The sequence below is a fragment of the Trichechus manatus genome, unplaced genomic scaffold (assembly GCF_000243295.1).
Source record: "Trichechus manatus latirostris isolate Lorelei unplaced genomic scaffold, TriManLat1.0 scaffold00057, whole genome shotgun sequence".
Classification (NCBI taxonomy): domain Eukaryota; kingdom Metazoa; phylum Chordata; class Mammalia; order Sirenia; family Trichechidae; genus Trichechus; species Trichechus manatus.
In genome coordinates this window covers 2,699,259-2,725,492 of record NW_004443993.1, presented here as the reverse complement: position 1 = coordinate 2,725,492, position 26,234 = coordinate 2,699,259, and the positions used below count along the sequence as shown (strand labels likewise).

The 26,234-nt window shown below is 40.3% G+C and overlaps 2 protein-coding genes across 2 annotated transcripts in view; both read right to left on the bottom strand.

Moving 5' to 3' along the window:
- Positions 1-1,503: 1,503 nt before the first annotated feature.
- Positions 1,504-26,234, bottom strand: part of LOC101344790 (zinc finger protein 420) — a 347,019-nt gene continuing 322,288 nt past the window's right edge. The window contains 1 exon segment of the mRNA XM_023733218.1: positions 1,504-6,698. Within this exon segment, the coding sequence (XP_023588986.1) occupies positions 5,414-6,698 (1,285 nt within the window). The 3' untranslated portion in view covers positions 1,504-5,413.
- LOC101361268 (zinc finger protein 699) lies at positions 6,759-14,017 on the bottom strand. Its single transcript, XM_023733216.1, has 6 exons — positions 13,942-14,017; positions 10,321-10,382; positions 10,104-10,154; positions 8,493-8,619; positions 7,809-7,919; positions 6,759-7,393 (listed from the first exon to the last, which is right to left on the bottom strand). The coding sequence occupies exons 1-6, from the start codon at positions 13,961-13,963 to the stop codon at positions 7,218-7,220; spliced, it is 549 nt and encodes a 182-aa protein (XP_023588984.1). The 5' UTR covers positions 13,964-14,017; the 3' UTR covers positions 6,759-7,217.

Genomic DNA, 26,234 nt, shown 5'->3' with positions numbered 1-26,234 from the left:
ACCAATGTCATAAAACAACATGTGTACTTCTGTTTCATGAGAAACTATTTGTTCTGTAAGCCTTCACCTGAAGTAAATAAAAAAAAAGAAAAATCTCTACCAAGATTAAGAAGGACGAGAACAAATTATCAATATTCAGAACGAGAAAGGCAGTATCAGTTTTTTCAGATGTTAAAAAGAAAACTGACATTTTTAATTTTTAAATAAAGACATTCAAGACCTTTACAATTAAAACATTAATGAAACAAATTAAAGATACAGACTATAAACAACTTTACATCAACAAATTTGGAAAGTTATGGACAGGTATGATTTAATCAAAAGTAACAAAGAATAAATTTAAAAGTCCTTTGTCTATGTATATGTTTGGAATAATTCACTACTGAAACCATCTTACAAAAGCTTCCCATGAAGAAAACCTAAAGACAGTTTCACTGGTGTATTATTTTAAATATATAAGGAATAGATAATTCAAATTTATGTGAAGTCTTTCAAAAGTTTCCAACTCTTTTCGAGGCCAGCATAAATTTCATACAAAAAATAGACAAGCTTATCATGAGAAATGAAATTACAACTTCTCATTAGCATTGGCACAGACGTAATATTTTAAAACTAGCATATTGGATCTAGTAATATGAAAAGGCTAATATGTCTTAAGTGTGGTTTGATTCCAGGAATCATACTGTTTTATCATTTGAAAATCAAGAAATATACTGACTTACGACTTAAAAAAAGGATCTTTTAAAAAATATATATGTAGAAAAAGCACTGAATAAAAATTCAGTAACCATTCATGATAAGAAGAAATCTTGCCAATCTAGGAATAAAACTGTATTTCCTTAATCTAATAAAGGTATCCCTGAAAACCTTACTGTTAGTATTATTCTTAACGGTGAAATATTAAAACACTTTCCCAAGATTGGGAACAAGGGAAGGACTTCCATTTTCATCATTTCTATCAGTCAGGGTTTTCCCAAAAAATAGATAGAGAGAAATAATATATACATAGGTACAGAGAGAGACTAACTGAATGACTTAAGGAATTGGTTGGTGCAACTGTGGGGTGGCAAGCCCAGTATCAATAGGTTGAAGAACAGGCCGGAAACTCCAGCAATCTTGGGTTCAAAATGCATAGGTTAGGTGACAGGCTGGAAACTCTGGCAACTGTGGGTCTGAAATTGGTAAGTCAGGTGGTGGGTTGGAAACACTGGCAGGATATATATGTTATAGCCTTGAGGCAGAATTCCTCTTCCCTTGGGAAATCTGTTTTTGTTCTTCAGGCTTTCAACTGATTGGATGAGGCCTACCTTCATTGTGGAGTGTAATGCACTTCACTCAAGATCAATTGATGTAAATGTTAACCACGTGTAAATACCTTTATGGTAACATCTAGACTAGTGTTTGACCAAAAACAACTGGGCAACAGTACCTAGGCAAGCTGATGCATAAAATTAACCATTACGCTATCCATCACTGTAAAGCAATAAGACAAAAAAGATAAAGTTCAGAAATTAAAAACATTCTTTTATTGATATTGACATGATTGTACACATAGAAAATCCAAAATAATCCACAAACTATCTGAATAATTGATTGAATTTGTAAATATCACTGGCTATAAGGTCAAGTACAAAACAAAATTGCAATTCTATATACTAGCCAAAACTGAAAAAGGAAATTAATAAATTAACAATATTTACAAAGTAACACATACCAGAAATAAACAAAGACATTCAAGACCCCTACAATTAAAACTATAAAACACTGATAAACGAAATTGAAGACCTAGGTAAATAAATGAACCTAGGTAAACGTTCAGCAGCTGGAAGACTCACTATCACAAAGATGTTAATTTTCCTCAAAATGTTCTATTTTAAAAGCAGTGTGATTCCAGTCGTAGATTTTTAAAAACTGATGAAATACTATAATTAGTATAGAAATCAGTGGAAAGTAGAGAAGACAAGACAATCTTGAAGAATAAAAAAGTTGGAAGGCTCTCATTACCTGATTCCCAAAAATACAGTAAAGCAACATAAATTAAGATAGTGCAGTATTGGTACAAGAAAAAAATGAACCAGGTACAAAGATTTCACAGAGGTGAAAACATGGTCTATTTGATACATTATTCTGATCAACAGAAGATACACACACAGACCCTGATCCCACCTTGTAGCATATAAATAAATTATTCAAATAGATCACAGATCTAAATATAGAAGATTAAACAATAGAGTCTGGGGGGGAAAAACAGGAAAATACATTATCTTGGCCTGAGCAAATATTTCTTAAGCAGGACTCAGATCTCCACTTGATTTTTATGTTTATTAAAGATTGAGAAGCAATCTTTAGCAATTTAAAAACATGCTATCATATGGTGCTTGACTTGAGAGGATTTCTAGGAACTGCCTAGCTCTTGCTGACTTCTCAGAACTCCTAGTTCCCTCCCACTGCTAAGACCAGCTAGCACAAGCTAGCTGACAATATTAGCTCAATTTCTAGATCCCAGCTGCAAGTTCAATCCACCTGCCCACTGTTGCCTCCTCCCCTCTTTATGTGCATCACAACTGTCCAGACTCTGACAGACTCCAACTCGTTTCTAGATAAGCATGCGAGCTAGTCCTAAATCAGTATCCTATTCTTCCTGGCCAGTGATTGGATCTTGGTTGGCAAGTGAGCCAATCAGAGCCATTATGATTCAATGCTGATAATTATACTGGAACAGCTCAGAAAGATCATTCTCTTCTCCCCAAGACTTCAACCCAGGAAGAGAGCAGCCTAGAGCTTCTGGGGTCCGCTATGAAGAGAAACAGCCTGCTTAGGAGAAAAGTCAATACAGGAGGATGCACAGCTAAGATATGGTGACAGACCTCATCCAGATAACATCTTTTTAGCCCCAGGATCCAGCCATGTCTGCAGTTACTTATACCCAAAAACTTTTCAGTAACCGAACTAGTAAATTCCCTTTATAGCTTACAAAGATGAAAGGAGTGGAAAGACAAGGTAGAAATGGGCAGTTATTTGTAATGTATGTGTATGTATAACATTCATATTACATGTATCTATAATATATAATACATTGTTTATATATGTATGTATATATAGTGGTATACACACATACATAATATATATATATTTCTGTTTATATATACATATACATACGATAAATGGCATGTAACCAGAAGGAAGCCCTTCCAATCAAACCAAAAAATGAACAAAATGCCTGAACAGGTACCCTCATAGAAGAGATCTAAATGGCCAACAAGCATGTGAAAAAGTAGTCAGCATCATTATGTATCAGGCAAATGCAAATTAAGACTGAAAACAAAATATAACCATATCCTCTGCTCAGTGACTGACATTATAAAGTGTTGGCAAGGTATATGGAACTAGAACTCTCATACATTGCTTTTGGGACTATAGGTTGAACCAATCTTTTTGAAAAACTGAAGACCTACCATAATTAAACATAAAGCCCACCCTATGATTCAGTAGCCTCATTCCTACATATATACCAAGAGAAATGGGTGCATAAGCCTACCAAAAAGTTATTAAAAGACAAACTAGTGACAAATGCAGCAGATGAATTTCAGACACTTGAGAAAAAAAAAAGCCAAACACAAAACTATACCTATTTAACATTTACATGAAGATGAAAAACAAGAAAACCTAACCTAATCAAGTACAATATGAGTCAGAATTGTTGCTGTTTCTGTGGGATAATTACTGAGAAGAGATATGAATGAACTTTCTGGAGTCCTGGAAATGTTCTGTTTATCAGGGTACACATATGTGAAATTTCATCAAGCTGGCCACTTTAAGATTAGCACACTTCATGCACGAGTTAGTGTATGTATACCTTAATAACAAAGTAGACATTGATGAAAGAAGTGATACAGGTATACTTTTAGAGAAAAAGGGAAAATACAACAGAAGGACAGAGGGTAGCTAAATGTACCTGAAGAACCTCAAACCAAGTATCTTTTATCTTCTCAGATGAAAAGGCAGTAAAACCTTCCAGGTTTGAAGGTGTCAAATACAAAGCCTTCTCCACTAAAATGGGATAACACCTCTGTGTAACGCTTACCTCAATTATGCCTAGGATAATTTTCCTGTCACTGTCCATAGCTCTTCTTGCTTTTACAAGATCAGAGTAGACTTGCTGCACAGATGTGTATTTCCCCATGAGCAGGATGACAACCTTGCCCCAAAATGGGTCCAACTCTGTATTTGGTTGATGTGCCAGAGAGACTGTAGTATCAGCAAAACGATAATGAGCTTGCCAGAAAATCAAAAAAGATATGTTGGGGAAGATGGAGATGTCTATGGAGCTGTCACCACTAACTGAAAGGCCCTTAATATTGTTCTAAACCAGTCAGTATTCATGTGGGTCTAATAATCAGGAAAATGAGCTGGAAACTGGAGTCCACAGGCCCCTATGCATCTGTCCCCCTGTATGATGAATTCACTAAACCGAAAGTAATAGCTCCTCCCCTTATGTCTTCTAAATCTCTTGCAAGCTCCGCTAAACAACTTTAACCAGGAGCCCAACAAAGAAGTAATTCTGGGAAATATAGTCCCCAGCCACACCAAAGTTAACTTCTAGCTTTCATCTTCATGTCACAACACCTTTTTTAACTCAAAACATTGGGTCCAATTCTCAGAAAGAACGAAGGACAAAATACAAAAACTGCACATCAGTTAAGACCATCCTCTTCCAAGAGCTTTGTACACTTACTTCTGCTGAATTTACTTAATTGAACAGGAAAGTCTTTTAAGAGTAAAATCTGATAGCCAAAAAAAAGGTAGGTAAATATTGGGAAAGCAATTTCCAATATCTGGCACAGTGAACCAAAAAGAAATTCCCCCAAAATATCTATGTGTCAGTACCATAATGACTTCATGCTTAGAAAATAATGGAAATTAAAACCAATGTTTAAAATCACCACTCTTACTTGCATATATGTTTAAAAAAAAAAAAAAAAACCACATCCTCCACAGGTCCAAAAGAGTTTGTAAGGGAATACAATATTTCTAACTTCAACCATGATAAAAAAACGCCTCATATTAAAACGTAGCTAGAGCTAAAAAGGTATTAGCGGGAAACCTATCACCTTATATAGTCATGTCAGAAAATAAAAGCTAGAAAATTAGAGCTAGTAGTCCATTTTAAAAACACTGATAAAGATATTTAAGACTTCACTTCCAATCTGAATTCTATTATGCATAAGTGATGTTCATAAAAGCTTTCCCACATGACTTCCATACACAGGTGGTCTGAATTCTCAAAACGTTTAAAAAGGATGGGCAACAACTGATAACTTTCCTTATTTTCATAGGGTGTCTCCAGAGAATGGTATCTCCTGTTGTCTAACATTTGAAAAAAATCTTATAGACATTCCCATATTCCTCACGGTCATATGTTTTCTCTACTGTGAGTTTTCACATGCCTTCGAAAGTAGGCAGGACAAACAAAGGCTTTTCCACATTCCTTACATTCATATGGTTTCTCTCCAGTGTGGCTTCTTACATGTCTTCGAAAGGATGAGGGACAACTGAAGGCTTTCCCACATTCAAGGCATTCAAATGGTTTCTCTCCAGTGTGCATTCTTGCATGTACAGTCAGGTATGAAGAATGACGGAAGGCTTTCCCACATTCCTTACATTCATAGGGTTTCTCCCCAGTGTGTGTTCGCATATGAATCCTAAGAGCTGAGGGATAAATAAAGCCTTTTCCACATTTCTTACATTCGTAAGGTTTCTCTCCAGTATGAGTTCTTATATGTACTGTAAGATGCGAGGAACTAATAAAGGCTTTTCCACATTCCTTACATTCGTAAGGCTTCTCTCCACTGTGCGTTCTTAAGTGTTCAGTAAGTGATGAGGAACGACTAAAGACTTTCCCACATTCCTTACATTCATATTGTATTTTTCCAGTGTGATCTCTCACGTGCGCTCTAAAGGATGAGGGACAACTAAAAGCTTTCCCACATTCCTTGCATTCATAGGGTTTCTCTCTACTTTGATTTTTCACATGTGTATTAAGGGAAGTAGGAAGATAGAAGGCTTTTCCACATTCCAGACATTCATAGGGTTTTTCTCCCGTGTGTTTTCTCATATGGATACTCAAGGAGGAGGGACAATTGTAGGCTTTTCCACATTCCTTACATTTATAGGGTTTCTCTCCAGTATGTGTTCTCACATGTACAGTGAGTTTTGATGACTCACTGAAGGCCTTACCACACTCCTTACATTCATAAGGCTTCTCTCCAGTGTGAATTCTTATATGTATTATAAGGTGGGAGGAAGAACTAAAGGCTTTCCCACATACCTTACATTCATATGGCTTATCTCCACTGTGAATTCTTTTGTGTTTAGAGAGGGAAGAGGAACAACTAAAGGCCTTCCCACATTCTTTACATTCATAAGGCTTATCTCCACTATGAATTCTTTTGTGTTCTGTGAGGGATGAGGAACAACTAAAGGCTTTCCCACATTCCTTACATTCATACTTTATCTTTGCAGTATGACTCTTCACATGTGTCCTAAAGGATGAGGAACAATTAAAGGCTTTGGTGCATTCCTTACATTCATAAGGTTTCTCTTCAATGAGAGTTTTCACATGTTTCTTAAAAGAAGCAAGAAAATGGAAAGCTTTTCCACATTCCTCACACTGATAGGGTTTGCTTCCAGTGTGAGACCTAATGTGACTCTTAAGGGATGAATGATCCACGAAGGCTTTTCCACACTCACAGCATTCATACGGTTTTACTCCAGTAGTTTTCTTGACCACATTAAGATTTGGAATTTGGCTGAGGGCTTGTCCATACTGATTTCCTTCATTACATTCATAGATTCTCTTCACCACATGACTTCTTTTAAAAATAAAAGCACATTATTAGTAATAAATTTTTACCATTTTCAGTAAATGTGTGTATTTTCTTTCCTGTCAAGTTATAAGCTGAAAGTTCTCAGAGGGCTCTGCCATAGTCAATAATGTTACGAACTTTCTGACTTACAGAATTTTTCTGATAACTGTTTGCAAGAAAATTAAGTGTCAAACACTCAATATCTCAGTCACATTTTTGGACACGTTATCTTGTGAAAATTCTGGTGACATCACAATTTTTGACCTAGATTTATATATTTATGTATTTTTCAATTCATGACACTTAAAAGATTCTCTCCTAAAACACTACTTTATCTTATACGAATGCCACTCACCTCAAATGTCTCTCTTGGTCACTGTTCTGATAATCAATACCATGGAATTCTTGGTTTTCATGTAAATTGGAGGACCAGGAATCATTCCTTTTGAATCTTACTTTGGATATTTTTTCTCCAAAAATATCTTGCTGAGCAATTGATTCACTAGTTTTAAGTTGAGTCTCAAAGCCTGAAACAAAAAAGTAAAGGTACATGAGAGCAAAAGACTTTTAGGAGTTTGGTTGTTTCATGACTTTGGCACAACGGTCAAAATGGTAACCAATTTGCTAAGAAATAATTGCATAAGACTGAGATTGATGAGAACATAAAGAGGATATAATTAGGAGAGCAAAGAAGAAAGAAATTGGATACAATGCACATGACCAAATGCTAACTTTCAAAAAAGGAATACGGAAGGTCTTTCCCAAAAACAAGGGAAGTGTGAGATGACTGATAATAAGTCTAAGGTAATCCAAGGTATCTACAGAAGATCAGCCTCCTCAGACAAAAAGCAGTTTTTGTTTTTTTAATTTGATTTTTTCAAATGTAACTAGTTTGATTAGTTTATCCCCAACCAGGACAGTTTTCCTCCTGAGGATTCTTGCCTTCCTGGTGCTCCCCTGTACAGGTGTCCTGGATAAGTCCCCTCTTCACTATCTTCAGGTCCTCTTGTTCCCACTGAGAGATCAGATGCGGTATGTGTAACGGGTACCCTGCTAATGCAGAAAGGCATATCATGAGGGAAAACAATGAAGAACCACAAACATTTCCATGAGACAAGGCCAAAACTTTAGTCTTCAGATGGCAAGCGGGAGTTTAACTGAAGCAAAATATTTGTCAAATTTATTTCAAAAATGCAGTGATAAAAATAAAAAGCAGCCTCTTGACATCAAAACTGATCTGATGTTCACAGATAATTCTCAACACTTACTACAAGCTGGACATTTTGTTCTCCTGTCGAACATCAACAACCTCACAGAATACCAACCTCAGACAAGATTACTCTAAGGCCATGGTAAAATAAAACAATGCCACTTCATAATTTTGTCTAAGTAGCATAAAAGGTCACTGTGCCACCCACAAAATAGCAATCATAGAATTGTTAGTTTAATACATAGATGTTTATTTTTATGGTGAAACTACTAGGCTGTAAGCTCTCTGAGATCAGTGACTATGTCTCTTATTTACCAATGCATTCCTATTTCTTAGCCAAAATCCTGGAACAGGGTTGATTTGTAAGATAAAATTGCTTCCTAAACAACTAAATGAAGGAATGTTGCTATTCTTACCTAGTGAGGCAAGGTTCTGGAAGTTTTCCAGCATCACATCTCTGTAGAGGTTCCTCTGAGCAAGATCCAACAAAGCCCACTCCTCTTGAGTAAAGTCCACAGCCACATCCTCAAAGACCACTGAGTCCTGAAACATCCCATATATTCTGGTTCAGCAAAGCACCAACTCCCCTAATGTGTGCAGGAGAATGGGTGTGGCTGACAGCACCAGGGAACTGAGAATCAATTCACAGGAAGTTCAGAAGGTTCTGTGGTCTCCCAACATCTACTTTAAAACTCAGTCATCAAAGCTCTTTCCTTTTCTAGCCACACATATACCCTGACTGATCAAATCTTATCTCACAGATTTAACAACACTTCTAATACAGCAGATTTTTCTCTCCAGTCTGACAGTGACCAATTCAAGTCTTATTCCTATTTTCATGGCGTAGAACAGTCCAGGATACACAGCAGAAATGAGAACTGCCGTATAAATGAAATCATTTCCACACTGACACCATTAATTCCTTGTTACAAAACAATTTCACCTGTCTCCTTAGTGCCCACTGTTATAGACTGAATTGTGCCCCGCCCCCCCCCCAAAAAATGTGTTGGAATCCTAATCTCTACACCTGTGAATGTAATCCCATTTAGGAATAGGTTCTTCTTTATTACGTTAATGAAGCCATATCAGTGTACAGTGTCTTAAACCTAATGACTTTTGAGATGTAAAAAGAGCACAGAGAAGCAAGCAAAAACTGAGCAAAGAGAGATATCACATGGAGATCACTGGGAGGAACACTGGGGTTAGAGAAGCTGAGATAAGGACTTTCCCCAGAGCTGACACAGAGAGAGCTTTCCCTACAGCCGATGCCCTGAATTCAGACTTCCAGCTTCCTACACTGTGAGAAAATAAATTTCTGTTCTTTAAAACCCCCTACTAGTGATATGTCTGCTACAGCAGCACTAAGTTTAAGATACCCACCGCAGCAATCAGCACAGCATGAGGCACAGGGTCAAGTCTAGTCTGAGTGAATGAAAACACTGAGCAACTGGGAGCTTTTCCTTTTTCCCCCTCATCAAACCTGAGAGGCCCAGAAGCATGGAGAAGCACAACTTTCAACCCTAGGCCAGAGGTCAGCAAACTACAACCCATGGGCTAAAACCACCTGCAACCAGTTTCTGTCAATAAAAGTTTTATTGTAACACAATAAAACGTTTGTTTATGTACTATGACTGCTTTTGCATTAGAATGGCAGAATTGAGTTGCAATAGAAACTGCATAGTCTTCAAAGCCTAAATAACTTTAATTATCTGGCCCTATACAGATGCAGAGTGGTTAAGCGCTTGGTTGCTAACCGAAAAGTCAGTGGTTTGAACCCTCCATCCTCTCTGCAGGAGAAAGATGTGACAGTCTGCTTCCATAAAGGTTACAGCCTAGGAAACCTTACAGGGTAGTTCTAGCCTGTCCTATAGAGTCGCTATGCATCAGAATCAACTCAACGGCAATGGGTTAGTTTTTGGGATATAAGACACAGGTTGCTGACCTCTACTCTAGACAATTAGAAGGAGATAGATGACCTGGTAGAATGAAAATACTCTTTTGAAGAATAATTACTAACTTTTACTTACCTGTGTCATATTTTTCGGTAAGTCAGAAGCTATTCTTTCTTTCTCCATGTCCTTTTTATGAAGAAAGGCAAGACATTGAGAAGTTAGTGCTGAGACAGGAAAAGACAAGAGAATCTAGACCTTCCCACAATTACCACATTCACAAGCCTGAATGCTGCAGCACACCAATTTTTAGTGACCACTCCCCTCAAAACACACACACAAACAAGATACCCACACAAACATACACAGAAGCTGGAGCAACCTTGTCTCCCGAGAGGTAGAATGTTCTTGTCCCTGCTGATCATAAAGAAGAGGTTAAGAGTCCCAATTTGTAAGTTACAACTGAAGTCTAAAAACGTTTAGCTATTAATTTGCCCATGATAATGAAATGCATAAAAAGTTATCAGTCAGTACCTTCAAACATTTCCCCGTCTCAAATCCAAGAAAGCAATGACTTATACACCAGGCTTCTGGGGATTCCATTCCCAATTATTTCTTACTTCTGCACCCCCTGGCAGGTAAACAGTCCCTCACTACTGGAATCTCCTATAGACTGCAGGATTCCCAGAAATCCAGCCTCTGAGAAAGAGCATTAAGCCACTGAACACCACATGGAGGGAACAGAGATTGCCATGCTGTGATTCTCATACTAAAATTTGTCTGGATAGTACAGCAGCAGCAAAACAAGAATACATAAAGTTGGCATCTTGTATCGTATCTGATACTGTAGTTATCTGCAGAGCTGTTTAACAAATTTCGAAGAACTCAACAGTTTCTTCCACTGCAGTAGATCAAGCAGTGTATTTTAAGCCAATAAAAAAGTAAGATTCTTTACTATATTAACAAAACATGCCATTTATTTAGCAACTATGTGAGAAAGACTTTGCAAAGATACCTCATGTATTTATTTTAGAAACTCTGCAAATCAGGTATTATTATGACTAGTTTATAGATGAGGAATCTTAGAAACAAAGTCAATTAACCACGTGCTCAATATTACCCAATTAGAAAGTTCCTGAGGCAGGGTATGAACGCAGGTCTATTTGCCTTCAAACCCTAAACCCCTAACTAGTATATTTCTGAACATATGCCTTATAATTGTTATTAAGGCCCTTATTCCCCAACATTACCAAGATTTATTTAGAACCCTGCTGGGCACTATGGAAAGCAGATAAATGAAGTAAATGTATCTTTGCATGCTCTTTCTCCTTTAAGGCCCTTATCTCCTGCTCCTTTATTTCATAAATTTATCTTAGGCAATATTTAGCCCAACCCTACTACATATGAATGGAGGGGATACGGTACTGAACAAAACAGAAAAACCCTGAAGTGTGTGGATGTTACAATTGGGGTGGGAGGAGGATAGTAAATAAATGAAATAATATATCAGGTGGTAGCATATGCAACACATAAAAATGCAACACATTAAAGGGAAAAGGCAACATTTATCTTTAGAAAGTCAAGACTGGTTATATCCCAGGGTACAGGCAAGAAATTAAAATAGCTGCTTCAGACAACACTGGAAAGCAATATCTGGTTGGCTATCTTTAATTGTATATAAACATCATCAACTCCCAGAGAAGGAAAAAAAAAATCAGCATCAAGAGGCTAAACATTGATTTCTGAGGTTGGAGAAAGAACAGCAGCATAAAGATTAGAGATAAAAATGAAAATAAAGACATTAACGTTTTTAGAAAATCGAAAGTTACAAATTTACCTTTGAACACTAATGAAACTGACAAACCCTTAGCAACTTTCCTTTGAGAGAAACAAAGCATAGACAAAGATAGTTATGAATGGAAATGAGTCATAATTACAGATGCTAAAGGGAAAATATTGCAAAAAAAATTAAGAGAATTTACAGGTAATAGATAAAGAAGTACAACTTTCCAGTAATAATCTAAAATAAATACAAAGCAATCAGCAGATACAGATTTGGTGGTAGAAATTTCTGAATACATGACTCTAGGTGCTCCTCATACATTAATATGGACAACAGAGCACACAAGTGGCACAGTAAGGGAAATCTCTTAGACATAACTAAACACCTCACGGAATGAAGTTCTCAGGCTCTAAGGCAAAGGACTATAGACTCGGGGGGCATCTACGTCAACTGGCACAAAATAGTTCTTAAAGACAATGCTCTACATCCTACTCGGTGAGTAGCGTCTGAGGTCTTAAAAGCTTGTGAGCAGTCATCTAGCTGGGAGCAAAGGAATGAAAAAAACTAAAGATGCAAAGGAGCAATTAGTCCAAAGGGCTAACAGACCACATGAACCACAGCCCACACGACCCTGAGACCAGAAGAACTAGATGGTGCCCAACTACCACAACTGATCCCTCTGACTGGGATTACAACAGAGGATCCTGGATAGAGCAGAAGAAAAATGTAGAAAGATCAAATTCACGAAAAAGACCAGACTTACTGGTCTGACAGAGGCTGGAGGAAGCCCCAAGACTATGCTCCCGGACACCCTTCCAACTCAGAATTGAAGCCACTCCCAAAGTTCACCTTTCAGTCAAAGATTCGGCAGGTCTTTAAAACACGTGAGAAACGTGCTTCTTAGATCAATCAAGTACATGAGCTCAAATGGGCAACACCTGCCCAAAAACAAAGATGAGAAAGCGAGAAGGGACAGGAAAACCAGACGAATGGAACTGGGGAACCCAGGGTAGAAAGAGAAAGGAGGAGAATGCTGACGCAATGTGGGACTGCAACCCATGTCTTGAAACAATTTGTGTATAAATTTTTGAATAAGAAACTAATTTGCTCTGTAAACTTTCACCTAAAGCATGATAAAAAAATAAATACAAACCCTGATTATATCCAGTCAGTAAAAAAAAAAATCAGTAGTTTAAAACATCCCCACCGAACACAAGTTTCAAATTGTTTTACAGGCAGGTTTACCAAATATGTAAGGGCTTGATAATGCCAATGTAGGGGAAAAAAAACTTTTTCAAAATATTTCCAAGACCAGAAAAGTACAACTCAAAACAATAAGATCTTGTTCATATACACAAAAAATGTTAGCACACTAAACAGAGAAATAGAGGATAGTAAATCATAAGTTCATTTCAACCTAGGAATGCAAGATTAGTTAAAAAATTTAATCATTAATATGATTCACATTAATATCATGACTCACCTCCTTAGATCAAAAACAGACTATTTCAATATGCACTGGTGATAATAATTTAACCCACTAGGACTAGAACGGAACAGGCTTAATTAGGGGAAAAAAAATCTGCAAACATCATATTTAATGGTAAAACACTTCCCTTATAGATCAAGAATAAGGCAAGGTGGCAAATTATACGCTATTCTTCATTGAATTGGAGGTCCTGTCTACTGCAATAGGAAATTAAAAGAAATAAAAATTAAAAAGGTGAAGCGTTATTACTGACAGAAGTTCAAATTTTCTGTGTGAGATTCAAAGAATCCACAGATAAATTATTAAAATTTACAACTGTATTGGAAAGGAGGTGGGTAAAAAAGATACGTAAAAATCAGTTCACTTTTATGCACCTGAATATAATGTATCAAACTGATGCCCACCAAAAAACCAAACCAAGTTCACTGCTGTGGAATTGATTCCGACTAATACCGACCCTACAGGACAGAGTAGAACTGCCCCATAGGCTTTCCAAGGCTGTAATCTTTATGGAAGCAGACTGCTACATTTTTCTTCCCCGGAGCGGCTGGTGGGTTCCAACTACAGACCTTTTAGTTAGCAGCTGAGCGCTTAACCATTCCGCTACCAGGGCTCCTAGAGTTAAATTCACAGATTAAATAATATCTCTTGCATAAAGAGGGGAGGTAGGGACCAAGTTGCCGCAAATTTCACTCAGCGCTCACCGCACACTCCGAAACCAGACATCAGCGCAGAGAGGACGTATCCCCGTTACCGGAATGGCAGAGATGCTTCTCTTTTCTGGAAAGAGAGCAAAGGTTGCTTTTGGAAACCGATCGAACAGGTCGGTGTTCTCCAACTCTCAGCCTGCCTCAGAATCACCCGATTGCTGGACCCAACCCAGAGTTCCCGATTCAGTGAGTCTGAGGCTCTCGGAGGAGGCGCCCCGGTGGCTGGAGGCCCCGGGAGCCTGCCGGGCCGGAGGAGGGGACTCGGCTCTGAAGCTGCCGCGGAAACAGGGCCTGTCCGCGGGGCCAGGTCGGCGGTCCTTGGACCACCGACCCCCAAGGCCGAGCCCTCTGCCTCCTGCGGACCGGACTTTAGGTTAGAATGGTCGGACGCCAACTAAGAGCAAAATTTACCTCAGACGCGGGCGGGGGCGAGAAGCAAGATGGCCGCCGATTCGCGCACGCTCAGACGCGCACTTCCGCTTATGGTTTCTGCGCCGCGATTGCATAAGGGGCGGGCCGCTAGAGTGTGTGGTGACTTCTTCCAGCCGCGAGCCCAGGAGATATGCTAGACGTGGTTGGACCCTGGGGCCAGATCTGCGCAGGGCTATAGGAGAGGGGAGGAAGAATGAGAACCGTGAACGGGCTGGGGAGTAACCAGGACAGGGAGCCGGTGAATTTGGTTCACCAGGCGTGTGGGGCGGGGCCAAGCGTAGGGGCGGGAACCTCCCCCCCCCCCCCCGCCACCAAGGATTAAAAACGCAGACGAGTGTGTTTCAGAGTTGAACTGTGCTCTATAGGGTTTTCGTCGCTGAGACCTGAAACAGATCACCAGGCCTTTGTTCTGAGTGGCCTCTGGGTGGAATCAAACAGCCAGTCTTTCTGTTAGTAGTTTGAGTCCTTAACCTTTTGTGGGATTTGGTTGAAAAACCCTAGGGGGCTGGACCAGGCCTAGTGGCCTTACTTACTTAAATAATTCTGGAGGGCTGGCTGAGATGGTCCAGAGCTGGGGGCCAGGGCTAGGGTTAGGGCCTCCCATCCAGGCCCCAAGGAGCCTGTTGGCAGTGGTTAAGTGCTGGGCTGCTAGGCTGGTGAACAAACGGTGGGTGGTTCTGACCCACCGGCTGCTCCAGGGAAGAAAGATGTGGCAGTCTGCTTCCTAAAAATTATAGCCTTGGACACCCTATGGGGGCAGTTCTAATCTGTTCTATAGGGTCACTATGAGAATCAGCTCCACCAACGGATTTAGTTTGGTTTGGTAACCTAGGCCTTCTTGGGCCAGTGAATAGGATGTTATCAACGGCATTTATTCCCCCCTCTTCCACACTGGGGTCCCCGGATGGCACCTCAGCTGCTAATGAAAGGTAGGAGGTTTGGTCCACCCAGAGGCACGTTGGAAGAAAGGCCTGGCAAGTCTACTTCTAAGACATCAGTCACTGAAAACCCTGTGGAGCACATTTCTACTCAGACACACATGGGGACTCCATGAGTTGAGGTCAACTGGAAGACAACTGGTTACTGGTTCTCCACATTCGTACATCCCTCTATACAGGGCACACATAACTCAGCCTGACAATCCATGACATAGACTCTCCCATTCATTCAGTCCCCTCTTTAGGCCTTCCTTTTTCCTTTGGTGTAGAGGAAGGCTATTGATAATTATAGGTCTTTTTACCTAGAAACCTTGCTGAACTCTAACAGTTGTTCATTCATTATCTTAAACTTACAGTATAAATAATATTTTCTGTACTTTTTTTTATTGTACTTTAATTATAATTCATTTATTTTCATGTTATTTGAGCAGGGTCTCCCAAACTATGGAAGGTTGGAAAGAAATGAAGCATTCAAGTCTTGGTCAGTCCTGATTCTCAAAGTTCCCCAGTAAGCGTGTTTGCTGTAATTACCCTGTGTGTGAAGTGTCATTCAAGGTCTTTGGAGCAAACATACCTTGGGCAAATAAGAAATGCTGTTTTTAAAAAGGGAGCTGGAAGATACTTAATTGGGTTTTCTAGCCCATATGTATTTGTGTCTCACATTTTAGCCTATGACGTAGGGTAATCATGTTTTCTAAACAAAATGGTTCCGAGGAGTTTTTAACTGTTTCCCTAAGAGCAATAGCAGCCCTGGGAGCTATTTAGCTTTGAAGTATAGGTAGTCCCCAACTTATGACCTATTTGAGTTATGTTAAGCTGCACTTACGAGCGTCTTTTTTTTTCCACATCTTTTCACTAGTAATATGTACAACATACGATGTTGCAGTACGTAATTTGCTGATGGTATCATTCTCAGATATTCACTCACAGATGTTCACTGTTATGATTTATAAAGATACTGATAATAAAAGGCAGTAATAATGAAAAGGAAAAAGGAAAAATGAGGTATTCGACTTACATCAGAACCAACTTACCACGGAATCGTCCAAACGGAACTCTGTCATAAATCAAGGACTACCTGTACTAGAATTCTCAGTGGTTTTGGTATTTGAAATGAGACTGGGAATCTGGACTATATATAGTCACTAATAGTTCACTTCTAGAAGTACGAAAAATTGGCAAAATTTTGTTTTACCAAGTGCTTCGAATCAACTCTTAATAAACTATGGGTTTTGAAGAAGTAAGTTGGGTAAATTGGCATGTAGTTAAGTATTAAGTAGTTAACCCTAATCACCTGAGTAAAACAAAGTGTGGTAGTTTTTGGTTTTTTTGCTTGTTGCATATCTATGGCAAATTAGACAAATCCTGGTATAAAAAATTGCTTAGTATCACTGCTTGGGTTTCAGTCATGACAAATTGAGCTACAATTTTGGTATATCTCCTTTTCACTTCTATGCCTGTTAGCCATAGCTAGTGTGGAAGAACAGAATTGTAAATTTTAATCTCCAGTTCTATCCTACCTGGTCCTAGAGACTAACATTCCAGAGATTAGGCAGAGACAGCAGTTTAACATCTTATTTTGTCAGTTTTTACCTAATCATGTCGGGCAGTGTGGTAGTGGTGTGTGCCGTTGAGTCAATTTTCAACTCATAGTGACTCCACATGACAGAGTAGTACTGCCTCATAGGGTTTTCTTGGCTGTAATCTTTAGAAGCAGATCTCTAGGTCTTTCTCCCAGAGAGCCACTGGGTAGTTTCGAATTGCCAACCTTTCACTTAGCATCCAAGTACTTAACCATTGGATCACCAGGGCTCCTTTCCAGCAGTGTAGGGTATACCAAATTAATGTATTCAGAAGGAAAATGAGTCTTTAAGTTTCTTATCCCTCTGAAACATAATGCCCACAGAATTTCTTATTACATTTATTTACTGTGTCTATTATTGTAAAACATTGTAGCAATAATAAAGACAACAAAAACTTGTTGAATGCTTACTATGTTAGGCACTATGCCAAGGGCATTCTTCTGCTTATAAATCTATTAAGAAGACCCCATTTTATAGATGAAAACAAAGATATGAGTGGTAACTAGCCCAGGCATATAGGAAATTGAGCCATAGCTCAAACCCAGGTTAAGTGACACTTCCAGAGACGAGTTTTTAAACTTAACTCTTTCATAAATCCTACTCTGCCACTATACCTGTTTCAATTCAGGACTCACAGTGGGAAATTTCACTAGCTGTATCATACTTCATTCTTTATTGTTATTATGGAACCTTAGTACTGTGTTTTTTATTTGTTGGTCATGCTAAAATTACCTTATGGTTGATCCCACAAGTGGGATTATTGAATGCCATGTTGCTCTCCTGGAAATGGTCATCTTTGAACCAGCAATGTGAGTTTATTGTTTTCATTATAACTTTACCATCATTGGGTTTTGCTAATTTAATATACATAAGATGGTAACTTTATTTTGCATTCCTTTGTATATGAGTGAAAGAACGTGCCTGTGTGTTTGACTTTGTGTCCCTTTTGCCAGGAGGCAGTGGTGAAGGGGAGGACATGCATGCTCTACCATAGACTGGGCTGGTCACTTAGTTCTGTTGCCATGGGCAAGTTATTTTAGCCTCCTGCCAATTAAAGATGCCCATTTTAAAGAGTTGTAGGATGCCTGCCACAAAGCCTGGGGTGCTCTATAAAAATTGGCCCAGTTCTTTGTGAGGTAGAGACGGTAACATATAATGAGAAGGCTGTTAAAGAACATGGAGGTTGGTGAAGCTGTAATTTTGTTAGTCTCAACTCTCTTGTAACCTAAGTCTTTACTAGCTGTTTTTAACCTCTTGTTAGGTGTCCTTTGGCCTCCTTTATGGAATACACGAGCCACATGTGTTGAAAGTGAATGCTAAAACTCATTCTAGATCATCCTGGCCACCTTTCAGAGAGCCCATAGAGTTCATGTGAAGTACAGTGGAGACGTAAAGTAGCTAGGATGGCACATCCAGGAGTCTTCTTGTTAGTTGCCATTGCGTTGATAACAACTCATGGCAACCACATGTGTGCAGAGTAGAACTGCTCCATAGGGTTTTCAAGGCTGTGACCTTTCAGGAGCAGATCGCCAGAACTTACTTTTGAGGCACCTCTGGATGGGTTTGAACTATCAACCTATCAGCTAGTAGTTGAGCACTTAACCATTTGCACCACCCAGGGACTCCTCCAAGAGTTCCACAGAGCTATTTATGTCCAGATGGTGATGCCCTTTTCCAAAATATGTGTTAAGGATTAACAGCTGCCATCAAGTCTATTTCAACTCATGACAATTCCATGTGTATCAGAGCAGAACTGTTCTCCATAGGGTTTTCAATGGCTCATTTTTCAGAACTAGATTGCCGTGCCTTTCTTCCGAGATGCCTTCTCTAGGTGGACTCAAACCACCAAACTTTTGGTTAGCAGCCAAGCTTGTTAACCATTTGCACCATCCAGGGACTCCAAAATTAAAATTTTTCTTTAATGCAAATAGCCAGTGTTGGCAAGAGTACAGTGGAACAGACACTTGAACATTGCTGGTGCGATGTAAAATGCAGTGTTATTTATAAATGCATGTATTAGGGAGATGCATGTATTAGGGAAATGACAAGGCCAACAATATTGGTTAAATATCCAATAATGTTAAAGATCTTGACTAAGAAAGCAAATGGCAAGGGGGAAAGTTTTTGTGACACAGTCTCTATTGAGCTAGGGCCCAACTGAGGTTGCCCAAAAGACATGAATCACACACAGGTGGTGTATGGTATACTTTTCTCACATAGAGAAAACCGAGCAAGGTCAGCTTCAGTAGCAGGCACTGCTCCTCCATGGCCAGTGAGTTGCTTCCTGCAGCCGTTGCAGGGCAGGTCTTCTGCAAGCACCCTTCTTGTGCTGCAGGTAAAGGATTCCATTCCTTCCCCACCAGGAGCAGATACAGAAATGGGGTTGGCCAGGTGCCATACTGTGTCCTTGCTTGAGCAGAACAGAAAAAGTTACTGTGTACTCAGAACAAGGAGGGAGGCTCCCAGATAAGGAGAAAAAATTGGGAGAAAAACTCAGTTCCCAGCCTCCCACCACATCTGTATAAGGTCACTTAACAATATTAAGTAAATGGTGCACAACTCTAATGGATGTTATGTTTGTGCACCATTTATTTACATAATATCTTTAGGCTGCATTGAGCCCTAGTGGCACAACGGTTGAGTTCTCAGATGCTGATTGAAAGATTAGTTTGAACCCACTCAGTGGCTTCATGGGAGAAAGACCTAGTGGTCTACTTCCATAAAAATTATAGCCAAGAAAACCCTACAGGGCAGTTCTACTCTGTCTCAGTGGGATTGCTTTTGTTGTTGTTAGGTGCCGTAGAGTCTGTTCCGACTCATAGTAACCCTCTGTACAACAAAATGAAACACTGCCAAGTCCTGCACCATCCTCACAATCCTTGTTATGCTTGAGCCCATTGTTGCAGCCACTGTGTCAATCCATCTCATTGAGGGTCTTCCTCTTTTTTGCCGATCCTCCCCCTTACCAAGCATGATGTCCTTCTCCAGAGACGAATCCCTCCTGATAACGTGTCCAAAGTGGGGTCACTCTGAGTAGAAAATTGGCTCATGACGGCACCTAACAACAACATTGGTAGGGCTATCCCCAACAGGGTGATCAGGCCTGCTTGGAGGAGAGTTTGCAACCAGCTATCCCAGTGATTGCTTAATCCAAGCCAGCTAAAGGGGGTCAAAGGGAAAAAAATGGCATTTTTCTCCCAATATGACACATGCACCCTCAAACTGCTGTTAGAATCTCTAGCACTTTGGTTTTGGAGGACAATGCCACTGTATAAGTGGCATGGCCTGCCACGTTGACAGATCAGCTGGAAATGATGTGAAGAGATGGCTTGTCATCTCTGTTCAAATGTTGACAAAGCCCCAGTTGGTCTGATTGGAAGCTCTAGCAAAACATTATATCATTGTGGCTCATGGGTAAGGGGCTTGTCCATCACTGGTAATCTGGGAAGAGAAAGAAACATTAACAACACCCTCCCCCCACTTTCCTTACCACCCTTGAGTCCACAGCAGTGAGGGATGACCAAAATTCATGACTACAAGCTAGAGGTCTTACATGGTTAATCTGACATATTTGTGCAGGGCTGATTTTCAGCTGATGTGACCTAATTTTCCATGTTGCATAGCTTGGGCTTGTTTGGCAGGAGTCACAAGACTATAAGGCGTCTCTGGTTTTGTTTTGTTTTGTTTTTTTCCTTTAAAGCAAACCTTTGAGAATTGGCCCATTTTTGTATTGGGCTGGGCTTCTATGTCCTGTCCAGTGATGGACCCAGTGGCAATCATGGCAACTTGCTGGGCACAAGCTTGGTTGGCACAAGAATTCTATCTCTGTTTCGTTTTAAATGGTCCTTTGTCATGGGCATCAATGTGTGAGAAAATGTCTCTTTTTTAGCTCATGAGCCGTTGTCAGTCTTTGTCCCCCACAGGGGAGCTCTTAGTATTCTAATCAATAGTCTGCCAGTTGCCACGTAGTGGGTAACCTTGACTAGCAGGACCAAACAAATGTCCAGATGTGGCACATGTCTCCAGTAGCCAGACAGGCCCACCAACTGTTGAGCCTCTTTTTTTATTGGTAGGGGCTGCCAAGGACAGTGATTTTTAACTACCAGCCTAGGTGGCTCCCAGGAACTACACTTGTCAAGCAGGTCTCTGGACTTTATCAGGATTGATGGCCCAGCCTGCATTTGTCATAATGTCCTTACATAAGGCCTGTTCAATTTATTCCTTAGTCGGGCCTATAATGAGGATATCATAAATATAGTGGATGACAAGTACTTTTGGTAGTAATTGGACTCGTTGTAAATCTTGCCCTACCCACTGGTGACATATTGCAGGGGAATGGTATCTCTGCAAAAGCACAGTAAAGGTATACTGTAGGTTGTTCTACATGAATGCAAATTGGTTCTGATCATTATCCTAAAAGGATAGAGAAAAAAGTTAGTTAATAACGTCGTATCAGTCTCCTGTGTGAGCTACCACTGCCTCAGTGGCAGCAATAATGTCAGGCACCACAGAAGCCAAGGGTGGCACCTCAGCATTCAGTCTGTGGTAGTCTGTTGTCAGCCTTTAAGTTCCCAAGGCCTTTTTCACAGGCCAGATTGGACTGTTAAGCTGTAACAGGGTGGTATACAACATTCCTGATTGTAGCAAGTCCTGAATCAGTAATGTCTTTTTTCTCTGCCTGGAATGTGGTACTGTTTTTGTTGAATAACCCAGTGGGGCTTAGGTAGTTGGGCTGGTGGTCTGGCGTGGACACGCCCCACTATTATGGCTCTGCTTTTTTGTTGTGAGGGAACATATCTCCTCAGACAGCAGTGATGTTTTGTGTTATATGTAGCTAAAATGTCTACACCTATGATGCATTCAGCAGTGGGAACCATGATCACTGGAGTTCAAAATGGCCCAAAAGACCCCACCTAGAGGTGTATATACACCTCTCTGTCAATAGGTCATCACATCTGTCAAAACCACTAGCTTCCTCTTTCTTCAATGAGGGCTCAGGATAATGGTCACTTGGGCCCCAGTATCTAGTAGTCTAATATATGTCTGAATTCCCCTTGACTCTCCCTCCACCTCTACGGGGCATAGGTCCTCCAATCTGTGGCAGAGACTCAAAGACCTTGACTCTGCCCCTAATCATTCCTTTTTTTAAGGGGAGTAAGGTTGGGTACATGTGAGGAGGATCATCTTTTTTTGTCAGATCCAGTGAGCTAAAAATCAGAATTGTCTTCTGCATTGTCCTCGTTGGAGTGCAGGGAAGCCTTAGCAATCCATGTATCCCCTTCCCTGGCCTACGCTTAGGGACTCAGAGAGCTGCTATGTGGGTTTTTCAAATCTTCTCAGTCTTGTGAGCCCTCTTTTTCTTATTTGCTTTATGATTCAGACCAGAGCCTTCATTTTCAACTTAGAGGGACCTCCCTCCTCCACCCAATAGCATTGGGAAAGGTCTTCTAGAGAGATCCCATCAATTTCTGCCTTATCTCCTGTTTCAGAAACCAGACCACATTGCTTTTCAGACTAGTCCCGCTCCTTTCCCTTTTGGCCTTTCAGGTGCAGATTCCTGTAGCGGGGTTTCTGTCTTTTGGGCCTCTGTCAGTAGAAAGGGCTGACACCACCTTGTCGTTGCCACCCCAAAGTAGAATGCTGTGGTGGGATTTCTCCAGTACCTCTCCCATTGTTGTACCAGGAGACAACAACAAAGACAATGGGGGGATTTTCTTTGAGGAATGAAAGCCTCCAGAGCCATCAGAGATAGAGCAGTATCATCAACATCAGAAGTAGGGGCAGGATCATAGAGCCAGGTGTCTATGGCCTTCACATGGAGTGCCGTGACGGCTTCATGAACAGTTTTCTAGGGGGGTTTACTCTTGGGGAAATCCCCAGCAGTTGGAAACATGGTTCTTATGTTTCCAGCAATCTAAACCAAAAGGAGCAGGGGCCTATCTCTGCCTCTATCCTGTTGAGTTCCTGTTCAATGTGAGCAGAAATGTGTTGCAGCAAGGGGTCAGTAGTAAGCTTCTCCAGACTATGCCATTCAACTTGAGGCATCTGAGTCTGGCACCAGCCAGGCTGCACAAGATTCAACTTTTGCCCATATCTGTTTTTCACCTTCCTTATCTCATTTTCAGAAAAAGACCTCATTTCAACAGTTTCACTTTCAGCAGTGCCATCATTTGTTCTATGGTGAGTAAAATCAGGTCTCATTTGGAGCCTACAAATGGCCCCGACTAGGCAGAGCTTCCTGCATGGGCGCTCCAAATTTTGTAACCCCTGAGATACCATGGGATGAGGTAGGCGAACATGAGAGCAGCCAGTTGCCAGGGTGTAGTTCCCTTACTCTTCTTAGGTCTGGTAAAAACCCATTGCTGTCGAGTCAATTCCGACTCATGGCGACCCTATAAGGGATATAAAATTTTTAAAAAAGACATCTGATCTATCTGTAAAGTGGCTAAACTAACTGTAAGAGCTCAATGTAATCTTTCACCGTAGATTTTACCTTTGCTGCCTAGCAGCTCCAGGTAATCTTTCCCCTGGATTCTACCTTTGTTGCCTAGGAACCAACCCATTATCATGAAGGAAATGAGTTTCTTTGCCCACAGGCTAAAGAATGTGAACACTTAATGGAAACCTTTGATCTCAGTCTCGTCTGGTTTCTGACATACTGGGCAAAGTGACAGATCATGGAAGCTCTTTGTTTCCATTCTCTGGAGATCTAACATTCTGAGCAAACCAAAAAAAACCAAAACCCAGTTGCTGTCTGTCAAGTCATTTCTGTCTCATAGTGACCCTATAGGATGGGGTAGAACTGCCCCATAGGGTTTCCAAGGAGCGGCTGGTGGATTTGAACTGACAACCTCTTTTGGTTAGCAGCCGAGCTCTTAACCACTATGCCACCAGGGCTCTGTTCTGAGCAAAGTAATTGTTAACCAGCAGTTCCTGAGAATGTCCATCATGCCATTGCTTTGTAACCAACATGAAACCCCCCTTGACCCCATGTCTTTCAATTATGTCTTTTAACCAGTCAATATACTCATGTAACCAATAATGTTAAAAGATTATCCTTTACTTGTCCTGCCTTTGATTGGCCTAATTACTGTAAACTAATGAGAAAAATTGTAATTTTATTCTTCCTCTTCAGCACTATAATTACTTGTGACTTGCATTTTTCCCTTGAGATCCATGAGCTTCACCCTGAGGCTTCACGGTCTCCCATTGCAATGTCTTGGCTTCAATAAACCTCTTGATTTTACCTTAACAGAGCTGGAGAGTCTTTCTGTACAACAGGACCCTCTTCTCGTGTCTCTGTCTTCATCCACTGCACCAGTTCATCCCTGCTAACAGGGAAGTTATCCATATCCCATTTATGTCCACCTGACCAGAGGGAGGCCAGCACTGTTACCAGACCATCATTTCCCATCCTGAGATAACTGGACTGATAAGCGCCTGCATTTCCCCCAGGCCATGGTGTGCCCTGTTGGTGACCCTGCTTGCTGCACCAAACTGTCAAGCCAGGGTCTGAGGTCACCAACAAAAGACATGCATCGCACACAGGCAGTGTATGGAACAACGCTTTACTCAAGGTCCGCTTCACTAGCAGGTGCCAGTCCCCCATGGGCAGCAAGTCACCTCCTGAAGCCAATACAAGGCAGGTGTTCCACATGTACCTCTTCTGTGCCATAGGTGAAAGACTCCATTCTCTCCCTGCCAGAAACAGATACAGAAATGGTTTTGGCAAGGTGCCGTACGGCGCCCGCGCATAAGCAGAACAGATAAAATTACTGTGTACTCAGAACAGGGAGGGAAGTTCCCTGATAAGGAGAAGAAATGGAGAGAGAGAGACTCAATAACCAGCCTCCACTATTAAAGAAAGTTCTGGGCCGAAGCTTTTAATTAAGCAACCCAGATGAGGAGGCACGGGGCCCTGGCAGACCGTCCTCCCAACAGTCTTGCTACCATTGTTGCAAACAAAATTACTTTTTTTTTTTTTTAATATTTGTCTTGTGTTCTGTTGCTCAGCACTTCTTGAATAGCTTTGTTATGTAAAAAGACTAGGTAGCTTATGAGTCTATAAGACAACCCAGAAAATTTTTGTGGCCAGGGTGCAAATTTAAAGCCTAGTTTGCCAGTCAGGTGTACCAGTATTGGAGAAGTCAACACTGTATGGTAGGAGGCTGCACACAACCTATTTTGCGGGGGAGGGTGGACACACTGTTTTGAGACTGCAGTAGTAGCAGCAGGGATGGCTTCTTTATCTGGTAACACTGCCTCTTAGTCTTTGCTGCTTAGCCTTGAATCTGATTCTTTGGTCTTAATTATGAACTACCTCATATTCCTTTATAAGAAGACCTGTGTGACTAAAGCAGACTGAGCCAGGGAGAGTGGTAAAGAATAAGGTTCTGTATCACATCAGACCTTTGTGTTCCGTTTAAAATGAGGAGTAAAAGGATTTTTGCTATCATGGTTTGTATTGAACATTGTACTGGAGGGTCTAGGCAGTGCAAAAAGATTAAAAAAAAGGCATAAGGAAGGGAAAAGAAGAAATAATTGTCATAACAATAGACTAATAGTTGCATTTATGTATAATAATAACAGAAAATATAATTTTTAAACTATATCTTTCATGATAGTACCAAGGAAATGTATTTAGGAATAAATCTAACAAAACATTTTCAAGGTCTTTATGGAGGAAGTTATCAAAATTTTATTGAAAGACATTAAAGAAGACATGGAGAGTTTTTCATATTTGTGGATATTAAGGCTCAATATAATAATGCCAGTTCTCTCCAAAGATTCAGTGTAATTACAGTTAAAAAAAAAACCCCAACAAGACTTTTTTGGTGCATCTTGAAAAGCAAATGGGAAAGAAATGTTGGAAGTTTGAAAAGAGAAAAAATGTACAACAGTTGTCTTGGAAAGTGGGGAAACAAATGTGTGAAGGAAATACAGTAGGATTGTCAGTGTTTCTCAAAATTTCATGAGTCACCTGGAGAGCTTGTCAAAATGCAGAATCTGATTCACTAGGTTCAAGGTGGGGCCTGGGATTCTGCATTTCTGTAAGTTTCCTGGTGTTGTGATGCTGCATCTGAGGACTGTACTCTGAGTAGTGTGATGGTTAATTTTATGTGTCAACTTGGTAAGGTTATGGTGCCCAGTTGTGTGGTCAAACACTAGTCCAAATGCTATTATAAAGTAGTTAAAAGCGAAAAATACTCGAATAGACATATGCACACCTATGTTCATGGCAGCACTGTTCACAATAGCAAAACGATGGAAACTACCTAGATGCCCATCAACAGATGAATGGATAAACAAACTATGGTACATACACACAATGGAG